The following is a 22,476-nucleotide window of genomic DNA, read 5'->3' as shown; positions in this document are numbered from 1 at the left end:
ACAGAATTTGAAATTAATTGCAGTGAAATAAATTCCATAAAATCTACTCATAAAATTGCAGTGAAATTGAAATAGTGAAATGAATTCCATAAGTTCCTAGTTTTAAGTTTTATCTGCTTTACCACCTTTCTCTGAAAGTCAAAATAACTGGACTAAAACCTAGGATTTATTTTGCATTTCACTTGCATCAGTATAACCTAATTGTTATGCTACAGTTAAGAGCCCAAAAGCAACTCCCAGATCTGACAAAATGGAGATTTCACCCTCTGAAGGAAATTTGCAACTTAGACATATCGCAGCTTGGTTTTGCACTAACAGCATGTTAACTAACAGTATTCAATTTAAACTACTCTAACATCACAGTCAATAAGGGTTTGGTTTTTTACAAGTTTGTAAATTGCCAATTTTTTCATCCCCAGAAGGGATACAGCCAGCTCTTCGCTGATGAAAATGAAATTCAGTAATGAAGAGAATTTGTTCTGCTATAAAAAATGGGAATATCAATACTTTCTCCACAAAATACCTTCAATAACAGAGAATAAGGCAGCTTTGTCAACAAATTACACCTGGACAAATGTTCCTCATCTCATGGACCTACTTCAGAAAGAAAAACAAAAGTCTTGTTAATACCACCCTGTGTTCAAAATTTTTATACATGCTGAAAAGCTGCCCTCTAAACCCCAACTGCTATGCCAATACAGGGGGAGAAATACCTTAGACATCATTCCACCTACAAGAAGCCAGGAGATGAGGACAAAGTACTGCCTCTTATTTTGGTCCCAAGCAAAACTGCTCCCTTTTCCATGCCTCCACAGAAGATACTGACTTGAATTTGAACTAGTTTGGCCATGAGATTTCATCACTCAGATTCTTCACAACTTTATCAAAGGAGAAGCAACAAGAGAATCTGCATCATAACCAGGCCTCAAAACAGTACAGCCTCCACCGTGCAGATCCCCTGTGCACAGTCTCCTTAATCAACTTTTGCAGGACTTGAGAAGTGGCCACTTCCACACCCTCCAGTACAGAAAGTAACAGCAAAAATGCAAGCGCCACTGCAGTTTAAATACATCATCACAAGGGTCTCAGTTGTCTGTATTTCCTAGACTACTAACAGCATTTCTAACAGTTCATAGAAAGCACTCCAGAAAGCCTAGCACACATCTTCCACCAGCTGCCAACCTAACTGTTAGTCAAGAAAAGGACAATCTGGACACAGAACTGCAAGTGTGCCAAACAAGCACCTTCTCTAGAAAAATCTAAAGTGGGCATTTAACCCAGGTACAGCATTGTAGCATAAAGGAATACAGCCTGATGCATTTACATAAGGTATGAAAAGCAAGTTCAATCTAATAATAGGAAAAAAGCTTCTTGAATAACAGCAACTGAATCACATGTAATTAAGCTTAGTAATTAAGCTTAAGTCAAAGCTTACTGAAAGGTTTTCATACAGTGGAGGCCAAATATAGGAGAAAGTCTGACATTTTCATAAGAGACTGTTTTACTTTCATCTTCCCCATTAGGGCAGTACAAAACACTTATCCAGGGAAGGAAATGCATATTTTGTTGCACATGTTATAATGTCTCAGGTAACAGAGAGGCAAAGTTTTCCATGTAAATTAAAGTAGTTCTCAATTTGCAAAGGAGTTGATTCATTATGAAGTTAGATGCATTAACTCAAACTAAAACAAACGTCAAGTGATAAAGTGAAAAACCCACTATTTAGAAAGTCATCTTTTTCCATAATCACAGAGGTTTTTTTATTGTGCAAGTTTTCCTTAACAGTTGGTTCTAACTGGGGGAAGCAGCAGGGGAGGAAATTCCACGACTTCCCCCTTAACAAAAGGGGCTCCTTTTTTGGCTGGTCAGGAACCAAGCATATATTATACACATTTAAAAAAACAATACATATAACTTACCTGCTTGGGAAGCCGGAAGAGAGAATTTTTGTAAAATATATCTTTAGCCTGACTCCATGTTCCATCGATGATTATCATCACAGATGGACTGGAAGGCATCAAAGCAATTTCTTCCAAATTAGTTGCTTCAGCTCCAGGATACAAAATTAGAGTACTGGGATTTCTGCACACTGCTGCTAATTCAGGATACCTTCAATGCACACACACAAAAAAGATAATAGTTAAATGTTTCCATGACAAATACTTCCAGATATTCTAACCTACTAAATCCAATTCAACTTCTCAATTTTAAGTTTCCAGAARAAGATCCATCATTCAGCCACCAATCTCTTTTCAAAACTTCAGGTAAGGTTCTTGGTTTCCCCTTACCTCCTAATTGGGGGCGGGGTGTGTGTGTGTGTGCACACCCACAGAAGTAATCAGTGAAAAGCTTAATGAAGCAATCAGGAATATTTTCCAATGCTGTAATTACTAGACATTAAGAACATCCTCTAATGGCTGTTTGAAGTGAAGATCTTCTGAACTGGTTACTAAAAATTTAACATAAGTATTCTAGTAAAATGTATTCAGATACTAAATACAAAAATACTAGTCTACCCTTTTTGAACCTTTAATACTTAAAGACTAACAGCAGCCATTTTGGTCAGTGTCCACAAGACATTTCTGAAAGTTTTATCATCTCAATTTGGTTCAGCTTACTATTTCTATAGGTACACCCCCAAACCCCATACATTATTTTCTTCTTTGCTGTTGGTCTGTATATTTGACATGAAATAGAAGAATTACTTATTGTCTTAAGTGTTCACATGTTGAACAAGTTACCATAAGAATCAGTGGGAGGCACTGGCATTCAAGTCATACCAGAAGCTTCAAAAACCACCTGGGCAAGTTAGTCAGCAAGGGAGAAACTGAGAAAAAGCTGTAATAACATATTACTTGTCATGAATCAATTCCAGTAATATCAACTCGCAGTCATCAGAACTGCCTCAGTTCAGGAAGGAGAAAATACAAAGCAAGGGTTGACTGAAGCATATGCAGCAGACTAAGAAATTAATTCTGCATAGTACTTCAGAGGTTATAGAGTGACTGCCAGGGAAGAAAGGGAGCAGAGTAATAAACAGCTGAAACAGTCTGACTTTTTTTGCACTCTGAAGTCAAATGAGAAGCCAGTACAGCTTAGCACTGTTCTGGTCTCCTTACTCACCTCCTTTACAATATGATTGCTAAGAGGCCCAGAAGTATTCCTGATCATTAAGCTCAACTACTGAGTAGCAATGCCCCTCATTTGGTGTACTACCTTCAGAGCATCTTCGAAAGAGTCACATTAAACAGCACATACATCACCACCCATTTGAAAACAGCCAGGAAACTGAAGCACCTACTGTATATGGTCTACAGAAGGGACCAATGCATAGGGAAAGTAAGGTGCAATACAACGGGATTCACAATAGCCAGCGCACCAAGTGGGCTATCCGTGCTATCTAATAAGAACCACAAAGGACAAGTATAYGTGCCAAGACACCAACAGAAGCAGGATTTAAAGATATCAGTTCACAAAGACAAATTCCTAATGCTATTGTATTCTCACAGTTTTGAAGTCCCAGGACCCAGGCACCTGCACCGTTTCTCTAGAAGTCAAGCATCTCCTTTCCTTCCTTCCTTACAATAAAGAAAGGAGGAAAAAAGGCTGAGAAAGAAAGCCAATGCTTAATAATGGTTTTTGAGTTGACATATATTAGGTGTACTTCAAACCTGTGTACTTCATCACTCTGGACAGATGTGGAAACACAGTTTGATCAATGTTAAATTCAGGCAGAATTTCAGTCCTAAAACACCGAGACTCTAAGCTCAAGACTTGTCTAGGATCACATGGGAGACATTCAAAATGGAAAAGGAAATGAATTCAGTATACCAATATTAGTCCAGAGCTAGTCTTCCAATATTTGACCATCCTCACTCTCCAAGTAAACAATCTAGATTGACAGTATTGAACAATGTAGTGTTGAATCAGATCAATGTTATTTACCAAAAAAAGAAAAATACAGTAACACTTTTCTTCCAAAATAAACAATAAAAAAGAGTAAACAGAGACAAATGTTGTAAAGTAGGTCTGTGAGAACTTTCTGCCAAGGACTACACAGAAGCTTATCTGCATACAAGTTTAGCCTTCACTTACATCATTGGTAACTTGTAATCACTTCAGCTTAACCAGAAATCATGCTATACATAGTCACATACAATAGATATTTCACTACAGCCTACCAAAACACTCAAGGCTTAAGTCTACAAAATTGGTCATTAATTTCAGATGCTTATCTTGAGCCCAACTCCTCAGAAGAGCCAAGTATCCTAATTCTGGGATGTTAGAGCTTTAAAATAATCGAGATCTTAGATGATAACCAAAAAACCCAAAACAAAAAACCCCATCCACCATCTTGAGTGATGCTGGGTATATGTAGAAGATTTACCATACTTAACTTTCATAGTAAAAGGTTCCTAAAAATATATATGCTGCTCACCCCCCTTGCAGGCCGTGGTACTCACATTAAATTGCACTTTAGGCTTTCGTTTTGCTCATTTTCTAAGGCTTTGCTTTCAGTTAGTTTGTTACCAATACACAGCGCAGTAGGCCTTTTCCTGCTCATGAGTCACCGCAGTCTCCCTCCCCTGAACAGGTTTTATGCAAATCCTTTAGTTGCATTTAATTATAACTGCATAAAAAGTGAGAAAGTCTGAGACCCCAAGTTTGCAACATTCATAAATAAAAATGGATCTGTGTTAGCTGAACAAACTGATGCAGCATTTGAAAGGCAAGTACATATCAACAATACCACTTTTCACAGCCACTTGACAAGAATGTACTTCTCATCTGCTTGTTTTGGGTAAACACTAATACAGTATATTTAATCACGCACTACTATTCAAATACTGCTATAGGGCAGGATATTCTCTACTAGAGCCAGATGTTTTAAGAGGAAACCATTAGAGGGAATAATTGTGAAAAATTAGCCATTTCACTGAAATGCTGAAATAGAGCTGTTGCCTGCTCAGCTCTTTTGAAAACCTGATCAACACACTAATTTTTTTTTTGCATACAAGCTTTGACTTGTATGCTTAAGCTTACTATAGCACAAAGATTATGAGTTAGATTTCATCTTCACATAACTCTACTTTTAAAAGCAAGGGCATATAGTCCTACAACAAAAAAAACATTAAAACAATGTCAACATTGATTTTTTTCTCCCAAATACCACTGATTTATACTCCATTGTTTAAGTACAAGAGTAATTTGAGACAAATAATATGGCTCATTAAAAAAACAAAAGATATTTTTATTAAGGTTGATGTTTGTATTCATGACAACTCATGAAATATTAAACAACATATGCCAGCTTTGAAACTCTCCTCAGAGCCACAGCAGAAGTTCCTTGCTCAGTGCTATGACCACGCATTAAAGTGTATTTTTGCTTTTCATCCCCACCACACAAAGATGGAGTTGAAAAACTCAGCACCAGGCCACTTGCAYACATGTGATATCCAGCCCACCCCTTCCTTGTCTAGAAGCATCCCATTGACCAGACACAAAGCCCAGGCCACACTGGATCAGCGAATTAGAAAGGAGACATGGAACTTCTTAGGAAGACACCATCTAAGTCCAGCAAATTGCTAAATTGCTGAGGGGGGAATTGGGAAAGTCTCATTAAAGACTTAACCTGCTATAAACCACTCTACTGTGAGCTTCTTTTGAGGTGGGATAGGTTTGGGGCTTTGTTGTTGTTTTATTTCAAACTGCTGTTATTCAAATTCAGAGACATAATTCTGTAGTCCAGCTAGACCAGTGAACATGGGGAAATGAAATCCAACAGAAACACAGGTAAAGAAGGAATGCAAGGATTCAGTTGGGGTAAGCACAAAGGTAAGTTAGGAGCACAAGTGCAGGTGGTCACATCAGGAAAACTAGTCCAGGCTAAAGAAGGAATAGTCGATTGTTACAATAGAAAATTTCACATAGCAGCTGCCTGCAGTCAAAGGTGATTTTCTTGCTCATCTTGCCATATTTGGATGCACAGCACCTGACAGCTTTCACAGCATTTGCCATCCAGCCACGCAGTTTTGGTAGTGCAGATGAAGAACAGGGACCTGTCTGCTCAGGAGTCAGCATTTGCTATAGACAGGATACTGGGACCACATGCTTCAAAATGAAGCTCTCTTCAGGATGAAGTTTTCTTCAGGAAACCTCTCAAACAGGTTTGCCACCAATTTCACTATAACTTGAAACCAGGAACAGTTCAGTGAAAGAACTATTTCTTGTAATCAAATCCTTTCTCACTGGTGTTCAGGAGATGGAAGTCTCCTGTTGTCTTTGAAGCTGCACGCGCAAATGCTTGAACACAACTGTGGCCTAACGCTGGCAAACATGCCAAAGATGATGGCAAGGCTGGGTACAGTAAGGAGCACAGCAGTTAGTGCAGGAGGTCAGAACAGGAGGAGAACAACAGAGCGAAGTGCCATGTGGCTGCTGGCCATTGTTAGAGACAGACTTAAGTTATATCTTATTTATACATAGCTTGTCCTAGGACATTCAATCATGCTTTTATAGAAGCTTTGCTTAGTCTGAAATATGTAAAAGGGACTTCAGTTTTTACCTACGATTTTAATCAGTACAGCCTGCATGCTCATGGCAGACCCTTTGAAGCCACCAAATCTCAAGAGGGTACTGAAGCTGAATTTCTAAACAACCAGTACTTCTCCTACAGATCAGAAGCTGACCTTAGAAAGATTTTACAACTCTGTGCCAGTCAGGGAAAAAAGAGAAAGTTCCTGTATAYGCAGAAAAAAAGGTTTTCTTAAACAGTCCAGCTCCTCCTGAGCCTTAGCTCTTTTGAAGAGCCTGCAAGAGTGCACTATAAACTCAAAACTGAAATGAGAACTCATTTCTGACTTTAGGTACTGTACTTTAGCATACTGTCACAGTTGGTGGGATTTACAATTACATCATTTTGGATGCTATTACTCAAATAAGTTCTCATTTAAAAAGTGGTTCTGCTAAAGAAATTCAAATACAGAGTTGTTCTATGTTAACTAATAACGAAGACCATCAACTACACAAATCCTTCATTTATTTTGTCACATGTATTCATGCACTTTTAACAGCTGTTATCAAAAGCTTCGTGCAGATTAGTTAAGATTATGACTTAAGTCATGAACCTAGATCCCTTTATAAAACCTAAATGGAATAAAACTATAGTGAATCATTGATGAGGTTAAATGTATGCAATTCACTCATATGTAGCAAGGAAGAAAAACATGCAGGTCTAACTTTCCACCCCAGCCAAGATGACTGTAATTGAGTTCTTGATTCTTAATATTGTGCACAGAGTTGAGAAGACAGCTTAATTCTTTTGGATATTTGACAATCATGACCTTTACATAACAGATTTCAGCTGGTGTAACCTGAAAGGGCCTGATAATGAACATGGCTTTGTTGTCTGCAAGGCATGATCTAGGTTTGTAAGTTAATGTAGAATAGGCAATATAATGATAAAATATGCTTTGAGTGATATAAGTGACACTTGAGGGGAACTAGAAACCTTAAATTCACATGCATTGGACATTAATAGAAAAAGACGACACTTGCTCAAGGTTAGTCACGGAAAGAGGTGTTGCTTTCTTTCTCTGAAACCTACAAGGTAGAGCAAGATCCAGTCCGTCCTCTGTGCGTCTCTAATGGCTAAGGAGGAAAAAAAACTTCACARAATTGGTGGACAGGACTAAGAGATAACCAAGAAGTAGGAAGGTAAGGTACTGGAAAAGAAATTTAAGTCTTACTATTTCCACAAAAGAAAGAAGCAGCACAAATGAAGATGAAATACAAAGGATTAAAGAGAAACCCCAAGTCTTAGCTAAATTGTAATCACTTCATTATGTCAGAAAATAAGAAATATATATATATAATATACAGACAATAGAAACTCACTCAGACACTAAGAATGGTTAATATCATAAGTCTAAGTGCACATCAGAAAAGCTAGGTACAAAATCAGAATGAGAAACTATTTCACAAGTACATTAAGAACAGGAGGTAAAAACCAAACACTGGCCTGCAACTTAGGAAAAATTAGCAATGCATAAAATCTCAGAAGCTGAATCCCACAGTTGAACTTTTCAATGGAATCATATAGGTAATGCAATGAGCTTGAACAAACAAGTCAACTCAAGTCAGAATATAGGCACCTCAGAAAGTACTCTACCTCAGAACAATTTGTGCAAAATTTAGACCTGTTAGTGAGAAGAAATCCCTCAAAAAAAGCCAACTAACTAGAGAAAGTCTAAGGACAAGAACAGCAAGAATAATCAAAGCCTTTACAGAGAAGCTGAATAGACTGGGTTTGAATATTTTTTAGTAAAGGCGGCCACAGGAAAAATCTAGGCAGTATCAAAAAAAATGAGTACCAAAAACACAAGAATGAAATAGCCTGTTCTCCATGTCCACAGTAGACAGGAAGAGCAATACTGAGCATAACTGCAGCAACAAAGATGAACAGTGAACAGTGAAAAATCCTCCCAAGCTTTCTAATGATAAAAAAAATTAAGTCCACATATTAAAATAGACTCACTGAGAACACTGTAGACACTCTAGTACTGGACTGTATTAACACCAGGCATACATATAATTGATTTTGCTTTCTGTACTGGAATAATGTAGTGACATCCTGAGGATCTTTCAAGCTCTATTTCTGTAAGTGTGCTGCTATATATCATAGCAGATATCAAATGTTAGTCTTTACTTCGTCTYACTCTAACAAATGGTTTCCATTAACGGCACATGCCAAAGGAATGTCTTAACTATAAATGTCAATGCTTTCAGTGTTCCCACACTTGTGCTCAATGTAACATAATCTTCCTATGAATACTCACTACAGGTGCTATACTTGCAGTACTTGCACATATTACTAGCTTTTGAGTTTTCATTACCAGTTTGTGCAGTTTAAAAACTGCAAGAATTCCCAGGCAAAAATCAATTTTTACTAGTTACAGTTGCAGTATTCCATTTCATTCATTCAACGTTTTCCTCCAATAATTAAAAATTCAACCTACCTGAAGACCATCAACTTCTTTCTATACGTATACACACACTGAAATAAAATTTCTCATCTACTACCCTCCTTTCTACACACAGTTAACCCACAGCTCATAAAAAGATCATGTGCTTTAAAGGTTTTAAGGTATGACTATGGCCTTGAACCCTAAGAGAAATGCTTACAATGTCTCATGCAAACCACTATTCACAGCCTCAGTTTGAGTATGCAGCAGGCGCTCCAGGCCCACGTAATCTGTTTAGTCTTACAACACTCTCTGCTAACCAGAAGTCCTGGGATCTTTTTCATTTGTGCCTAAATTGTATCCAACCACTTTGTCATAGAAGATTTGTATGTTCTCATGACCATACTTAAAAACAAGTAGCATCTCATTATTCCTGGGATGCATGCTCTGGAAGTGTGCAAGTTATACACTGTCTTATCTTACTATAATACAGTCTTTGCAGCATAAACCTTTTTAATACACATCTATAACCAATTTCTTTCAAACTCTGTAAGGGCTTTTATTTCAATAGGAGACTAAACTTCTCTAGTGCCAAATACAAGTGTTCAAGTTAAAAAAGCCACATTACCAGTTAGTATCAARTAGTACTAATATTAGAGAACAAATGCTAATTTAGCATCTTTAAAAAAAGAAGCAGGTTAATAAGAGCTTCTCATTTTTTCCCCCTCACCATTGTTACTGGTTCACCTTGGCAGGTCACTTGACTAAAAAAAACCCACCAAACACACACACACAACACAAACTCCTGCACTTGAAAAACTGTAGGAATATTGATCCCCACAGTTCATGTAAGGTAATTAAACAAATACAGTCAACAACTCCCTATACTCTCCACACTTGGAAACAGTTCTTTAGGATCAGCGCTGAAGCATAAGATACACCCAGGAAGAGAAAACTGCTCTTTTCATACTAGTCTCCAATGGGGTTTCTAATTCCCCCACACATACTTTTAAACAGCACAGGTTTATCTTTGATCACAAAATTAAGTCACAATAATATTTAAGGTTTTTTGAAAGCTTGTAATTTTACAACTTTTTTTAAACGCCATTTACTGGGGGGGGCAGGGGGGAGTCACAAAAAACACTTAATTCTTTTTAATCTAGGAAAACCTATACAGCACATACCAGAGTGTATACTTATAAAGTAAGTTTGAAAATAAAATCCTCCATTACCAGTGCCTCAGAGCAACATTAGCTGTTACAGCATAAACCTGTAAATAAAACAGAAGGGAGCTTGCTTGTTTAAGGACTCTAGTATGTCACTATCATTAGGTTGGTAGTGTGTGATCTTAAATTTGTTTTTCCTTTCACAGGTGGAGCTGGCCTGCCACAGTGTAAAAACTAGAAAGAAAGGAATAATAGGTGAGCAAGAATACAGTCATCTTTCCCTTCAGACTATGTGTATCTTCACTTCTACAACCTTCCTTTCTGACAGTTTTTTCTATTCTGAAAACTGGAACCATTTTATCCACCTGCTTTTATAGCACACTACTGCATAGGTGCTGTAGCATTTTGGTAAATCAACCTGGGGTAAAGAAGCAACAATTTAAAGCTAATAAGTCTTGCACTGTGCAACAAAGGCATAAAAGCAAGAACGCTGTAGTGTACCTTCAGCCATTCCACTGCTGAGCTGTTTTGCTTTAAGTGAACTACTATGCTTATTTGCACATCTTGTGCTTTAAAAACAAAAACTCAAATGTTTAATGACTTTCTAGATAAGTTTATGGGGGGGGGGGAGCATCATGCATGAAAACATAGGTTTCCATGTTCTACTGAAAGTTATTTGCTTCCTTTGCATTGTATTCAGTATATAAGCAGCAGATAGAAAGGAAGTAATCTAGAACTTAACAGAAACACTTCATGGCTTATCTAGCACCACGCAAAAAGGTAAGAAAACCAATATACAGGTTTTTTGTGAACATCCCTTCTATAAAAAAAAGCAGCAAGAAAGATCATTTGGTTAAGTTATACCCAGCTTCTTTAAGCAGTTAACTATGGAGAAACCTAGTTCATACCACATACAGTGATACTTAGCAGTACCTAGCAGCTATAATCATAGGCTAAAACTCTTCTACATAACACATACACGCAGACTAAGTCAATCCTTGCTCAAATAGCATGTGGGAATTACACAGAAAGAACAGAAGTTCCAGCAATGCTAACAGACTTTTATAGATCTTTTACTGAGCCTTAAGATGCCTTTTATGGAACACAAGCAAGCTATCCCTTGGCTTTGCTAAAATCTTAAAACTTTAACAGGACTCTTTTTCCTGCTAAGCCTGTAAAGTTCTATTAAACATTTGTCTTCTGTAATATCTCTACTGCATTACTTCTTTTCTTTTCTTTCTTTTTTTTTTGGGAGGGGGGGCTATAAATGAGTATGACCACCACATGTATTCTAAAAACCAGCATTTCTTCAAACTAGCCTTGGGAAGAAAAGGGAAGAAATTTGAGACAAAATCTGGCAACTCAGTGAACAACACTTGAAGTGTCTTCACCAGGGACAAAAATCTTAGACTCCCTCCAGTAGAGAAAGAATTCTCCAAACATGCCTAAGCCCAGGAGAAAGACTAGGCAATTCTAGCACCAAGTATAACAAGAAAGCAAATCAGAGAACTGTCCAGAAAACAGAACTTAGAAAACTTCCAGCTAAAGCAAAAATATCCAAGAAAATTAGAAATTGAAGCCCAAGAAATTAGTATTAGAAGTAAAGCACATATTTCAACAGTGGTGATAATTAATACATCTAGAAATGCCAAATCCTTTTAATTAAGCACATCCACAATTACTTCCCCCAAAAAGCCGCAAGTTTTGCTTCAAGTAATGCATGGTTCTCCTCTGTAACCTGGACTAAGGCAATTTGTTTCACCATTAACATGAAGTATTCATAATGATGAAGTGAATTTTCTTCGATGGTGATAAACACCAGTCTTTTATCCACCTGACCACATAGTTTAAGACTTTTCCTGACAGCTGATGTCCCTTTATTCTATGCTGACAACGTGCTTCTTGGACCTTCTCTAGTATGTTCTGCAACACAGCTACCTAAGTCAGTGCCTGGTACAATCAGTAGATGTGGTCCTGGTACCAGTTTAAATTTAAACACTACATGTTCATTCCTAGCTAAATGGCCACCTCAAGGCAGACCATGCAGTCATAACTACTAGCTCAACCCCCACTCCCAGCAGCAAAAAACCCTGAGATTTTTGTAGCAGCTTTCTAATGTTACTTTATAAAAACTGTTGAATTCAGTTTGGTTTAAATTATGTCATTCTCTTCAAGCTAACCTTAGACAATAACATCCCCCTAATCCTATCAGTTACTCTAAGAGAAGACCAGAAGTCTACATTGGAGCTGAAAGCTGCAATATTCAAAGCCAGTGCAGTCAAAGAAAACATACTTAGAGTTATACCAAGGAATCTGAAACCTGATATGGTAGAGTACAGTTTTAGAGGTAAACGTGCTATGTTAGCATTCACTACTTTTAAACACAATAACAAAGCTGACCGGCTAAGCTCAGGCTCTATTAGTGCTGAGATAAAGATGCAGATTTAGTTTAATACACACAACAGCACTGAAAAAACATGAAAAAATAAAGTCTACCTGAATAAATAATGAACCATATATTGTTAGCAGCTTTAAATTATTTGGTAAATGGAAAAACTTGATTAGGTGATATTTGATATAGTGAAAATATTTTTATTTGTGAGCAAGCAAAAGAAAAGTGCCATAGTTAAAGCATGTAATTACCACAAAGAGCTTTATAAAATAAAAATTGCATTTTATTACTTCAATATTGGTTGAAGTTACAAGCTTCACCAAGCGTTCCAATTCATTTCTGATCTAAACTACTGATCTGTAGCAGAGCTGGCAATTTTACTGTACAGAATTTATTGAAGAGATTTCCGCAGCCTGATTTTTGGAGAGCAATGCAAATAAACTTGTAATTACCTCCTCACTGTCCCAAACAGGGTTATGGACAAAGGTATCTACATCAGTATCCCCATTAGAGATCAGAGTACATAATTTATCAAGGTGCACAGAATTAGCAAACTACATAAGTGTGAATATTTGCTGAGGGAGAAGGTTTGAGGGTAGGACTACCATTTCATTTTAAAAAATGAATAAAGATCAAAATCATCTTTTCCCCTCAAACTGTGATGACAAAGCATAAAATGAAACTCAAAAGCAGCAATAGCAAGACTGCTCATGTAACTATGACAACAAACAAAAAAAATCAGATTCTTGGTTAGAGTTCAGATACAATTGTTATTCTCTGTTCAGTATATGCCAGAAAACCCTGTTAAGCTGAACAGTATTATTCAAGAAGAATTGCCTGCAAAAAGTTTTAGTAGCCTAAGAACAAAAATTGCAGAAATGATACTTCATTCACGAATGAGAAGCTAGTTGGTTTTTCCCACTGTATTTTCATAGTTGATAACAAACCCACTGCTCTAAGTTCACAGCAATTGTTAGAGATGGTCATACGAATGATCCCAAAAAGATATTAGGACACATTCTTCTCCCCCCACTTCTTTAAAGTATTATCGTTTTATTAAAAATAGCTCAATAGACATAGAAAATTTAACCAATAATCAAAAAGAAACTGACGTCTTTGAAGAACTGGAGGTGAGAGCACACACCTGAAGAGCTAATGGAATGATAGTACACTATACAACTAAAAACTCTAAAAGTAAGCAACAAGCTCATTATTGGTATGACAAGAGGAGATAATGTTTTGACTTGTCAAACAGTCAGAACAAAGCAGTTCAATAAGCCGAGAAAACAGCTGTTAGTAGTCTTTTGGCTAAATCTTCAAGGAAAGACTGTTTTGTCAGGGCCAAAACCAGCATGCTATAATCTTTGAAATAGATGCGAGACAAGACAAGAATTGTCGGTTCAAGTTTAATATTCACCAGAACACATCAGAAAATGAAGACTGCTCATTCTGTTCCAAAAGAGTAGATCTGAAAGTTTTTGGTATGTGGGTGATGTGACCATGTGTTTGTAGATAATCTGTGAAAAATCAAATGCACAGGAAAGAGGTGAGTCATCTCTGAAACCAATACACAAAACAGAAGAGAATCCACATACAGATGCAACAAGGGAGCATCTGGCAAGCCAAAGAACAGCATTTTTGTAGCTAAAATGATACAGAGACAGAAATTAAAAGGTGCAAGAACATCAAGTAATAGAAAATATCCCAAGATTAAAATAAACTTTTGAAAAAAGGGCAAGAGAAAGACATCAGAAGATCCAGTCACTAGATCAAGTACATAATCTAGAAGACAAAAGGAAGGATGAGACAAATATCTTTTGCCAGTGCAGAACAGAATGAAGGAAAGGCAACAAGAAGAACATACACACTATTACATTCTGTCAACATTATCCTAGAAATCTTCAATATTGAGGAAAGACAGCAAAAGRAGTTGCAGCAGAACTGTATGGTTCAAGGAAAGAATCAAAGACAGTAGAAATGTTGGTAGCAAAAGACACTAGGTTGAATTAAACAAAAATTTAGAAGTGTTTATCTGGAAAGATAGCAGAACTGAAGGAAGTGAGCAAAGAAAGCTCTGTCATGGCATGAGAGATCAGTCCTACCAGTGGAGAACAGGGAGCAGGTTTGGGAYGATGATCACTGCAACGAGCACTGATGAACTGGAGATCTGAAGACTGGACAAGAGCACAAAGCAGGAAGCTGCTGGACAATATTCAAAGAAAGGTGGGGTATTCAAAGATTGAGAGAAGGTTAAGTTCCCATATCCTTTTGATAAGCAGAAGCACTGAACCAGAAATACAGATCTAACAGGTTTTGATTAAAAGCTGTGAACCAGAAATTATCCGAACACTACAGAATTTGAGACCAYGAATTAAGGAAGACCTAAGAATCATAAGTCAAACAAAAAAGTTTGGATAGATGTTAGCTAACATAGACTGTAAGGAGGATTTGTGAAGTAATCTGACAATGACATTAGAGGTAGAAAAAAATGGGAAATGCTATCTGGATTTCTGCTGCTGTAAGACTTCAGCAAAGAATGGGAAAGAGAAAAGATGATACAACTTGTAGCATACATACACACTTAGGAAGGCAGAGAAAAGGAAAGGAAAACTATACATAAGTAACAGCCATCTGAATGCTAATATACAGAAAAAGAGCAACATGAATGGCATTTGAGTGTTAAAGTCAGTAAGAGGAAAAAACTTAGACATGAAGCAAACAGCTACTAGAGTCAAGAGGAAAGCAGTGTTTCTAAGCTAGAGAAAAGTAAAATAAAGTGGAAGAGATGATTAAAAACACATGTAAAAATTTTCCTAACATTCCCAATAAAGGAGATTAAGGTACAGACATTAAAAATCATTACAAACCATTAAAATCCACTCTAAACACTAAAAAAAAAATCTGATACATCAATAGTAATGTTCACATTTTCCTTCCCGGAAGGCTCAAAAAAAAAATCTAAGGCACAGATGAGTTTCTAGTCATATTTACTTGTAAAACACATTTTGTCAGGATAAGCCTCCTATATACTCCATCCAAAACCTGTGCTTTGCAGCAACAATGCTAAAGAAACAGCCTTATAACAGAAATGAGTAGAAATAAACTACTGTATTAGCAAAGTAGAAATTAACTACAGTCTTATTGCACCATTTTGGTAGGTCTGACAAATCCTTACTGTTAACTTTCCAGTGTCTCACTACATTACTTGGTCACTTCGTAAAGGCAGAAATGAAATTCCAGTTCCCACAAAATCAGCCCGACTGCAAGAAGGGAAGTCTGCTGTGCATAAAGGTATTGAAAGTTTCAACATGACTGATTTGAGCCCTTTGCTGGTTTACATTGTCCTAGTACATGTCCAAAACATTTACAAGATGCTATATATAACAGGCTCAACATCTGTACCRATAAGGTAAGTCAGATGCACAAAGTGGTAAATATTTTTACACATGTAAACTTGAATCTCTCACCTCACAGTGATGCCACCCCCTCCCCCTCTAAGCTATTAGGAAACTGGGTTCACTGCATATCTATAAAAAACAGAAGCGAACAGTAAATCTTAACTACTCACAAGAGTGCTATTTTTACAGTAATACTGTTAAAGACTTCTGCCAGACTGTTACAGAAGTCCTCCCACTACATGCTGCAAGGTTGATTAAAATGCTTGTGTAGCAGCTACCAAGCTGCTTACTCATTTTACTATATAAAAGAATGAACACCAATATCTATCAATAATGTAGTTAACACCAAAATGATGTAATTCAGAAGTTAAAGCTTGAGTACTTCAAAAAACCCCAAGAGCAAAAACCATAAACTACAGCTAGTCAACCAAACTGGTCTTTCAAGTCAGTAATGCCATCTGATCAGTTAAGTCAGCAAACTTCGGTACTAACATGACAGTATATTTGATTACATACTTTCAGGAAAATTAAAATGCCAGATTGCAGGAAGACTAGACAAGACTGGAGAAAGAACAAAAGTTAATGTTAACATCTCACTTCCTCATCTTTTCCATTCCTGTTTCAATATTATGTTGAAGATATCAACTCCAAAAAGCTTTGATTAGCAGCGTGTTCTTCTAGAAGAACTTTAAGTTGGTTCCTTAGCTTTTCCGCAATATCACCAATAAAGTAAAGTCCAATTAATTTGTGTATCAATTATCAACCACAAGAAAAGCTGGGCAAAGAAGGCAGAATTGGGTAGAGAAAATATTAAGAAGCTGAGCTTGATATTTATTCTTTCACCTGAACACAAGAACTCAAAAAACAAAAACCACCAAGAACAAAAACTCCTGTCTAGTTTTCAATTTTATTGTCATAAACATCAGAAGCCTAAATTTTAGGCTTTAATGATCCCCATTTACCTATAGCACCCAATTCAATGGGGAGGTTTAAATGAAATCCGTCACTAGTTTCAGATGCTGATTACAAACAATTTTAGAGCTAGGTCAACTTGAGGAAGATAAACTACATATACTCGAGTGACAAACTCACTTTCTCCTTGAAGAGAAGGGCACACTAAGCCTGGAAGAGCCACCTCCCTCAGGCAGTATGTTTGTTCACTCCCGAAAGCTGATCGGTTTGCTGGTTGGTATCCGCTGCTAGAGCTGTAGTGATGGAGACTTCAGAGCTGGCTAATAGCTTAATCTTCACCCAAAACCATAATGAAAGTTACTTGTGTCCCCAAAGCCTAGCTGGAAGAGTTCAAGTTTTCAGAGCTGTTGCAAAGGGCTGCTGGATCCTGTGTTAACAGGTATGCCCACTGTTACTCTACTCTCACAATTTACAGATGTACGAGCAACCAAGGGTATTGTTCTTTTATGGGCCAGTCTGACTGTGCAGTAGGGTTTCTAAATAAATATTGGGGGCTGTGAAACACATGCACCAAATTATCCCATCTGCAAGCACTGTCCACATGCAAGTGCAGGCATAGATTTAGTTATACTTGTTTATATTCACCCCCTTCTGCACACACATTTGGTGAAAGCTGCAAAAGACAAATAAGATCACACTGATCTTGAAAAGAAGCAAAAGTAAGGTCTTAATATGCTTCATAACAATAATGCTTATACAGTGTATCAGAAAGCACCCTTTAATAACTTTTTTCCTTAAAGTAACAGAAGTCCTCCCACTACATGCTGCAAGCTTGATTAAGATGCTTGTGTAGCAACTACCAAACTGCTTGCAAACAGCATGGCTGTTGTGGGGGGCAGATCCCAACCACCAACAATCAGGGCCTGTTTTGTATAGTACACCGGCAGGAAATTGCAGTGATTCAGCTCCTTGCTGTGAGCCTTTAAGAGCTCCATTAGCAGAGACTTTCACCCTAACAGCAAGGCAGGAATCACTACAGCCTTCCCAATTCACAGTAAATTCTGGGGTGCTTCTACCCCTATCCGCGGATACATATTCCTAGCACATGCCACAAAAGAGAAGGAACAGTCCATCTTAAGTCATTTCAGGTCATTAACTTGAGCTCTCTGAATACATTTACCTGGTTTAATATCCTATCAGGATAGGCCATAAAAGTCCAAAATAACATTGATATGATCCTGTAGCCACATATTCAAGCACTGATTACTGGTTGAAAGTAAGGCATATGGATTAAAACCCTGACAAGAGGCATATATACCTAATACACTGATGTAAAAAAATCACAGGTTGCAAAGCACAAAATAGATTTCTGCTTTTCTCATTTCCCTTCCTTCCATGTGGGAATGATTTCAATGACTACGCATTGCTGACTTCTGCAATCTCACTTGTGCACAACAGAAAGCAGGCATATTACAGATAAAGTAGAGCCCTGATTATCACCTAATTACTTTTAGCCCTACATCAGGGTAAGTCAGATCACCAAAAATTCACGTTAACCTGAGAAAAACCTTCATCTTTCAAGTCCATTTGTAATATGTTGATAATCTACCATTTCCAGTATGTTTTATAGCAGAAAACACTTAACTCATAGGAACTAGGTAATTCTGAAACTATTGCAGTTATTTTGGAGTTGAGATGGTCCACAACAGGTTTTGACCTAGACAGGATCCTCTATGTTAGGGCAATGTCCTTGTGGTGAAACTTGAAGGAGCTTTAAAGACTGTATTTATCAATTCTAAGAAAAACTTCTAAAGAGATTTACCAAAAGCAGACTGCATTTATAGTGTTCCACTCAGTACATGTCAGTATGAAAAGGTATTTCATTTTCAGCTTTAATAGGAAGAGAATACAGTTTCCTTGTAGTCTGGAACTTAAGATAATTATTACAGTTATTACCATAAAAGACCAATAGAAAAGCAATGTAGTTCTAATGTGCTCTAGTTACTATATGCAGTGGGGCGGGAGCAGCATTCTGAGTCACCTTTCAACATTTCTATTCAGTGAACTCTACAAAAAGTTTTCTCCAAAGATTAAACTCAAGTTTAAAATTTGCTTCAGCCATATTCATGATTTTTGGTTACTTTCATTGACAACTTATGTAATTTTAACCGGCTTTTGTACCAGGAACTGGTTTCTAAGATGTGCTTCAAAAGAAGATAAAGACATTTCTGAGACCAATATTGTCCTAAGTCTCAGAGAAGTGACAAATCTGAGAGCTCCATGATCCCTTATAATCAGTTTTCAAGAAGAAAGGATTGGACAAAAATATATTCTTGAAGAATTTTTCATCTCTGACACTCAAGTACGAGCTACTACTTGTATTTCAGTAGTACCAGGTGGTCTGCCAAACAAAGCAAATACAGCAAGAACCATGCAAAACTGAGAAAAGCCTAGCATCAGGTAAGAAAACAATTACAGAAAGCTTTATGAAGAGTTGCAGAGTAACCACCTGAACTTTCAAGAGCACCACAGCTTAAGAGTGACGCAGCAAACTGGCTGCCTTGTCATTAACTGGTTAGCAAAAAAGGAACTGGCCATTCCTCCTACCTGAAACACAGATGACACTGTAGCATACTGTGGAAGAGTAAAAATAAGGGAGGAAAACAGCCCATTATGAAAGACAGTTTATAACAGCAGCTTGCTAAAAATCAAGACAGTGGAAGCTGCAAATTAGAAGAAAACCTATCAAGTGTTTCAGACTACTATACCAAGTTTATGTTTACTGGAAGTCAGAAGCTTATACTAAAAGTGAACATGTGCCATTGAAGTAAAAGCCAAGAACACTGATTGCTGTTAATAAAGAAACTGGAAGAAACATCTCAGTAATATACAGAGAACCAGAAAAAAAAATATCAGCAGTCCTGCTCACCTGTCTTCACTAAAACGTCGGCCAATCAACACTTTACATTTGTCCGGAGGGAGACAAGCCACTAGCAGAGGTACTGTCCTTAACACTCGACTTTCCTAAAAAAAAAAAAAGAAAAGTTACTTCTGAATAAAAATCAAGGATGCATCTATAAATTCTTAAAAGTTTCCATTCACTTTTAAGTTTTTGACTACACCCACAAAAAAGTCATATCAGCTAACAGGAAAAAAAAATCTGCAAGAAAGAACACCTGATTCTGATGTAATCAAATCATATTGTTGTGACCAACAGTATTAAATCTAGTCTTGTCCTAACCTATGACCATCAGCATAAGGTAATTCAGCTAGGTTACCCATATCAGAAGTACAAATTTAAACAGAACAACATTAAAGCTCGGCAAGAAAACAGCATTCACATTAACATAATAGGTTGAGGAGCTAGCTTCATTTTCCAATATAAAGCAACTCCTCTGCCAGTATAGATGAGAGCCTGACTTTTGGAAGCAGGTGCTAAAAGTAAAGACATTGGTACTGAYGGTACAGAATTATTTGTATTTATTTCATCATGATCAAATAACACTAATTCACTAGTCAGAAGACCTCCTTCTTCATAAGAATGTAAAGAGTGGCAATAAATGAGCTGAAAGAAAATCATTTTTGTCTGACTAGCTAAAAACAAAAGAACTATCATCAATCAAGTGAAAGTCATTCAACTGTTCCTTTCAATGCCATATCATTACTTCAGAATTACATTTCTGCCAAATACATTCTCCTACCAATAGGAAAAGTTGAAATTTTCCAAATGAACCTAACAAGTATGTTTAGAAGATAAAAAACAGAATCCAAAGCTGAAGGAATCAAGAACAAAAGCTGAAATAACTAAGACAAACTACACATTCAAATACATTTCATGTTTAGACTTTTCTTAATTAAAAAATTAGAAGTTTTTTTTAAATTTGCTATTTAACCTATTTGTTATTATATCAGCTATTTTGCATTTACTGGTGTGAAACTGGGCGGTTGCTCTTGTTTTTCCTCAGTGTTCTAGCAGTGATTTGCAGTGCTTTTCTTATTCACTRTTTGAAGTACTATACACAGAATTAGGGTTGGAGGACTGACTTTGGGKTTTTTTTCCCCCTTTTCTGGAAATTAACAGTGCTTTTGGCTAGCACAGCATAATCCATCTACAATGACCAGGACAGCTTTAACTACTAAAAATATTTATTAAAATTAGTAGGCATATTTCTCCCATCCTTTCTACACTGAAATGATTTTTTCCATGAATTTAAGACAATTAAAAGAAATATTTGCCTTATATTTGATCCTTACTGTTCAGTAAGAAATATATAGAGTATTATACTGAGCAAGTCAAAATTAACAGGTAGCATCAGATCAATATATAAGTTGATTAAATACATACAATTAAGTTTTCTTCAGATGTTTAACAATGAAAATCTTACAGTTCTGGAAAGAGAAGGCAGAGAAACTGAATAAACCTAAACAGATAATGTCCACCATGCTTTAAGGGTTCTGTCTTGAGCCATAGCTATCAATTAGGTCTTGAGAAGCACAGAACAGCCTACATTTTTCTAGAGATCCGTCCAAGGATGGCAACAGGCAAAAGGTAAAAYAAACGTGTACAGGGGCTAGCACACCTGCCTATGCCACAGTCCTGGCAGAAGGTCATGACAGTTAAGCATAAGAGAAGAAAAAAAGAGGAAACATGCAACATATACACATGCAGAGAAGAAAAAGTAGTGATTGCAAGCCACAGTAAATTACTCCTCCACCTTCCCACTACTTCTGTAGCATCTACCAGGTTTGTACCTGCTTAGTTTTTAAATTACTCACACTATGAACAATGGTGCACCAACACTATTCAGAAAATAAATATTTACCTTTTGACATGCAATGCCGAATTCTCTTTGAATTGCTTCATAAGTTTAAGAAAACTGTAATCAGTGTAAGGACCTATTATGCAAGGATGGAAAGCGAATGGTAGAATTCCTGCTGCTGTACAATGATTCCTCTCTTTCACAATACTTAACACCAGCACAAGTCTACCTGGCAGCCATATTAATTGAAGAGCACAGGAAATGTTGCTCCCAAATTCCTAAGCAACCATCTTGTCTGGGTAGCATTAGTCTTAATAGTATCATTTAGCCAAGGTTAGTGGATTACTTCACATCACTGCACTGCAGACTTCCAAAACGAGTAAGTTAACGAAGCACATGGAAGATGACAGTCAGCACTGACATGCAGTGGGAAAGCATTTGCTATCTGGTTACTATAATAACATACATCCCACAGTCTGTTTCAAAAGTATCTGTAATGAAATGGCAGAATGAAGGATCAGAGCTTGTTATTAAAATCAGACGGATTACCTGCCTTCAAGATTGAGTATATATCTGACGGGCGAGTGAAGAGTTAACAGGACTGAAGTTTGTCAAYTGATAYGCAGAAGAACTGATAGCACAAGAGCCGACGTGCACAAAGCTGCTGAACAGAGGACTTAACAGGACTAAAGTCGTCTACCAACCGATATGCGCAAGGACTGATATGCGCAAGSCTGCGGAATGGCAGCATTAACAAGACTGCAGAAGTGAAGTCTGCCACCTGGAATCTGCACGGACCCCCCAGGGAGGGAAGAAGCAATACGGAGGYGTTGKGGTCTTGCCTCGCTAGCAGGGTCCCCCCAAGCAGACAAACAGACAGTCCTG

The 22,476-nt window shown here is 37.2% G+C and overlaps 1 protein-coding gene across 1 annotated transcript in view; it reads right to left on the bottom strand.

The window, feature by feature from the left end:
* DTWD2 (DTW domain containing 2) overlaps window positions 1-22,476 on the bottom strand; it is a gene marked incomplete at its 5' end in the record, with an annotated part of 93,599 nt that overhangs the window by 38,379 nt on the left and 32,744 nt on the right. The window contains 2 exons of the mRNA XM_026083551.1: window positions 1,920-2,109; window positions 19,761-19,855. Of these exons, the coding sequence (XP_025939336.1) occupies window positions 1,920-2,109; window positions 19,761-19,855 (285 nt within the window). The remainder of the gene's footprint in view (window positions 1-1,919; window positions 2,110-19,760; window positions 19,856-22,476) is intronic.

Source organism: Apteryx rowi, unplaced genomic scaffold, assembly GCF_003343035.1.
Source record: "Apteryx rowi isolate R43461 unplaced genomic scaffold, aptRow1 scaffold_609, whole genome shotgun sequence".
In the NCBI taxonomy this organism is placed as follows: Eukaryota; Metazoa; Chordata; class Aves; order Apterygiformes; family Apterygidae; genus Apteryx; species Apteryx rowi.
Note: the sequence above shows the minus strand (reverse complement) of the source record. Positions and strands in the feature narration are given on the sequence as shown.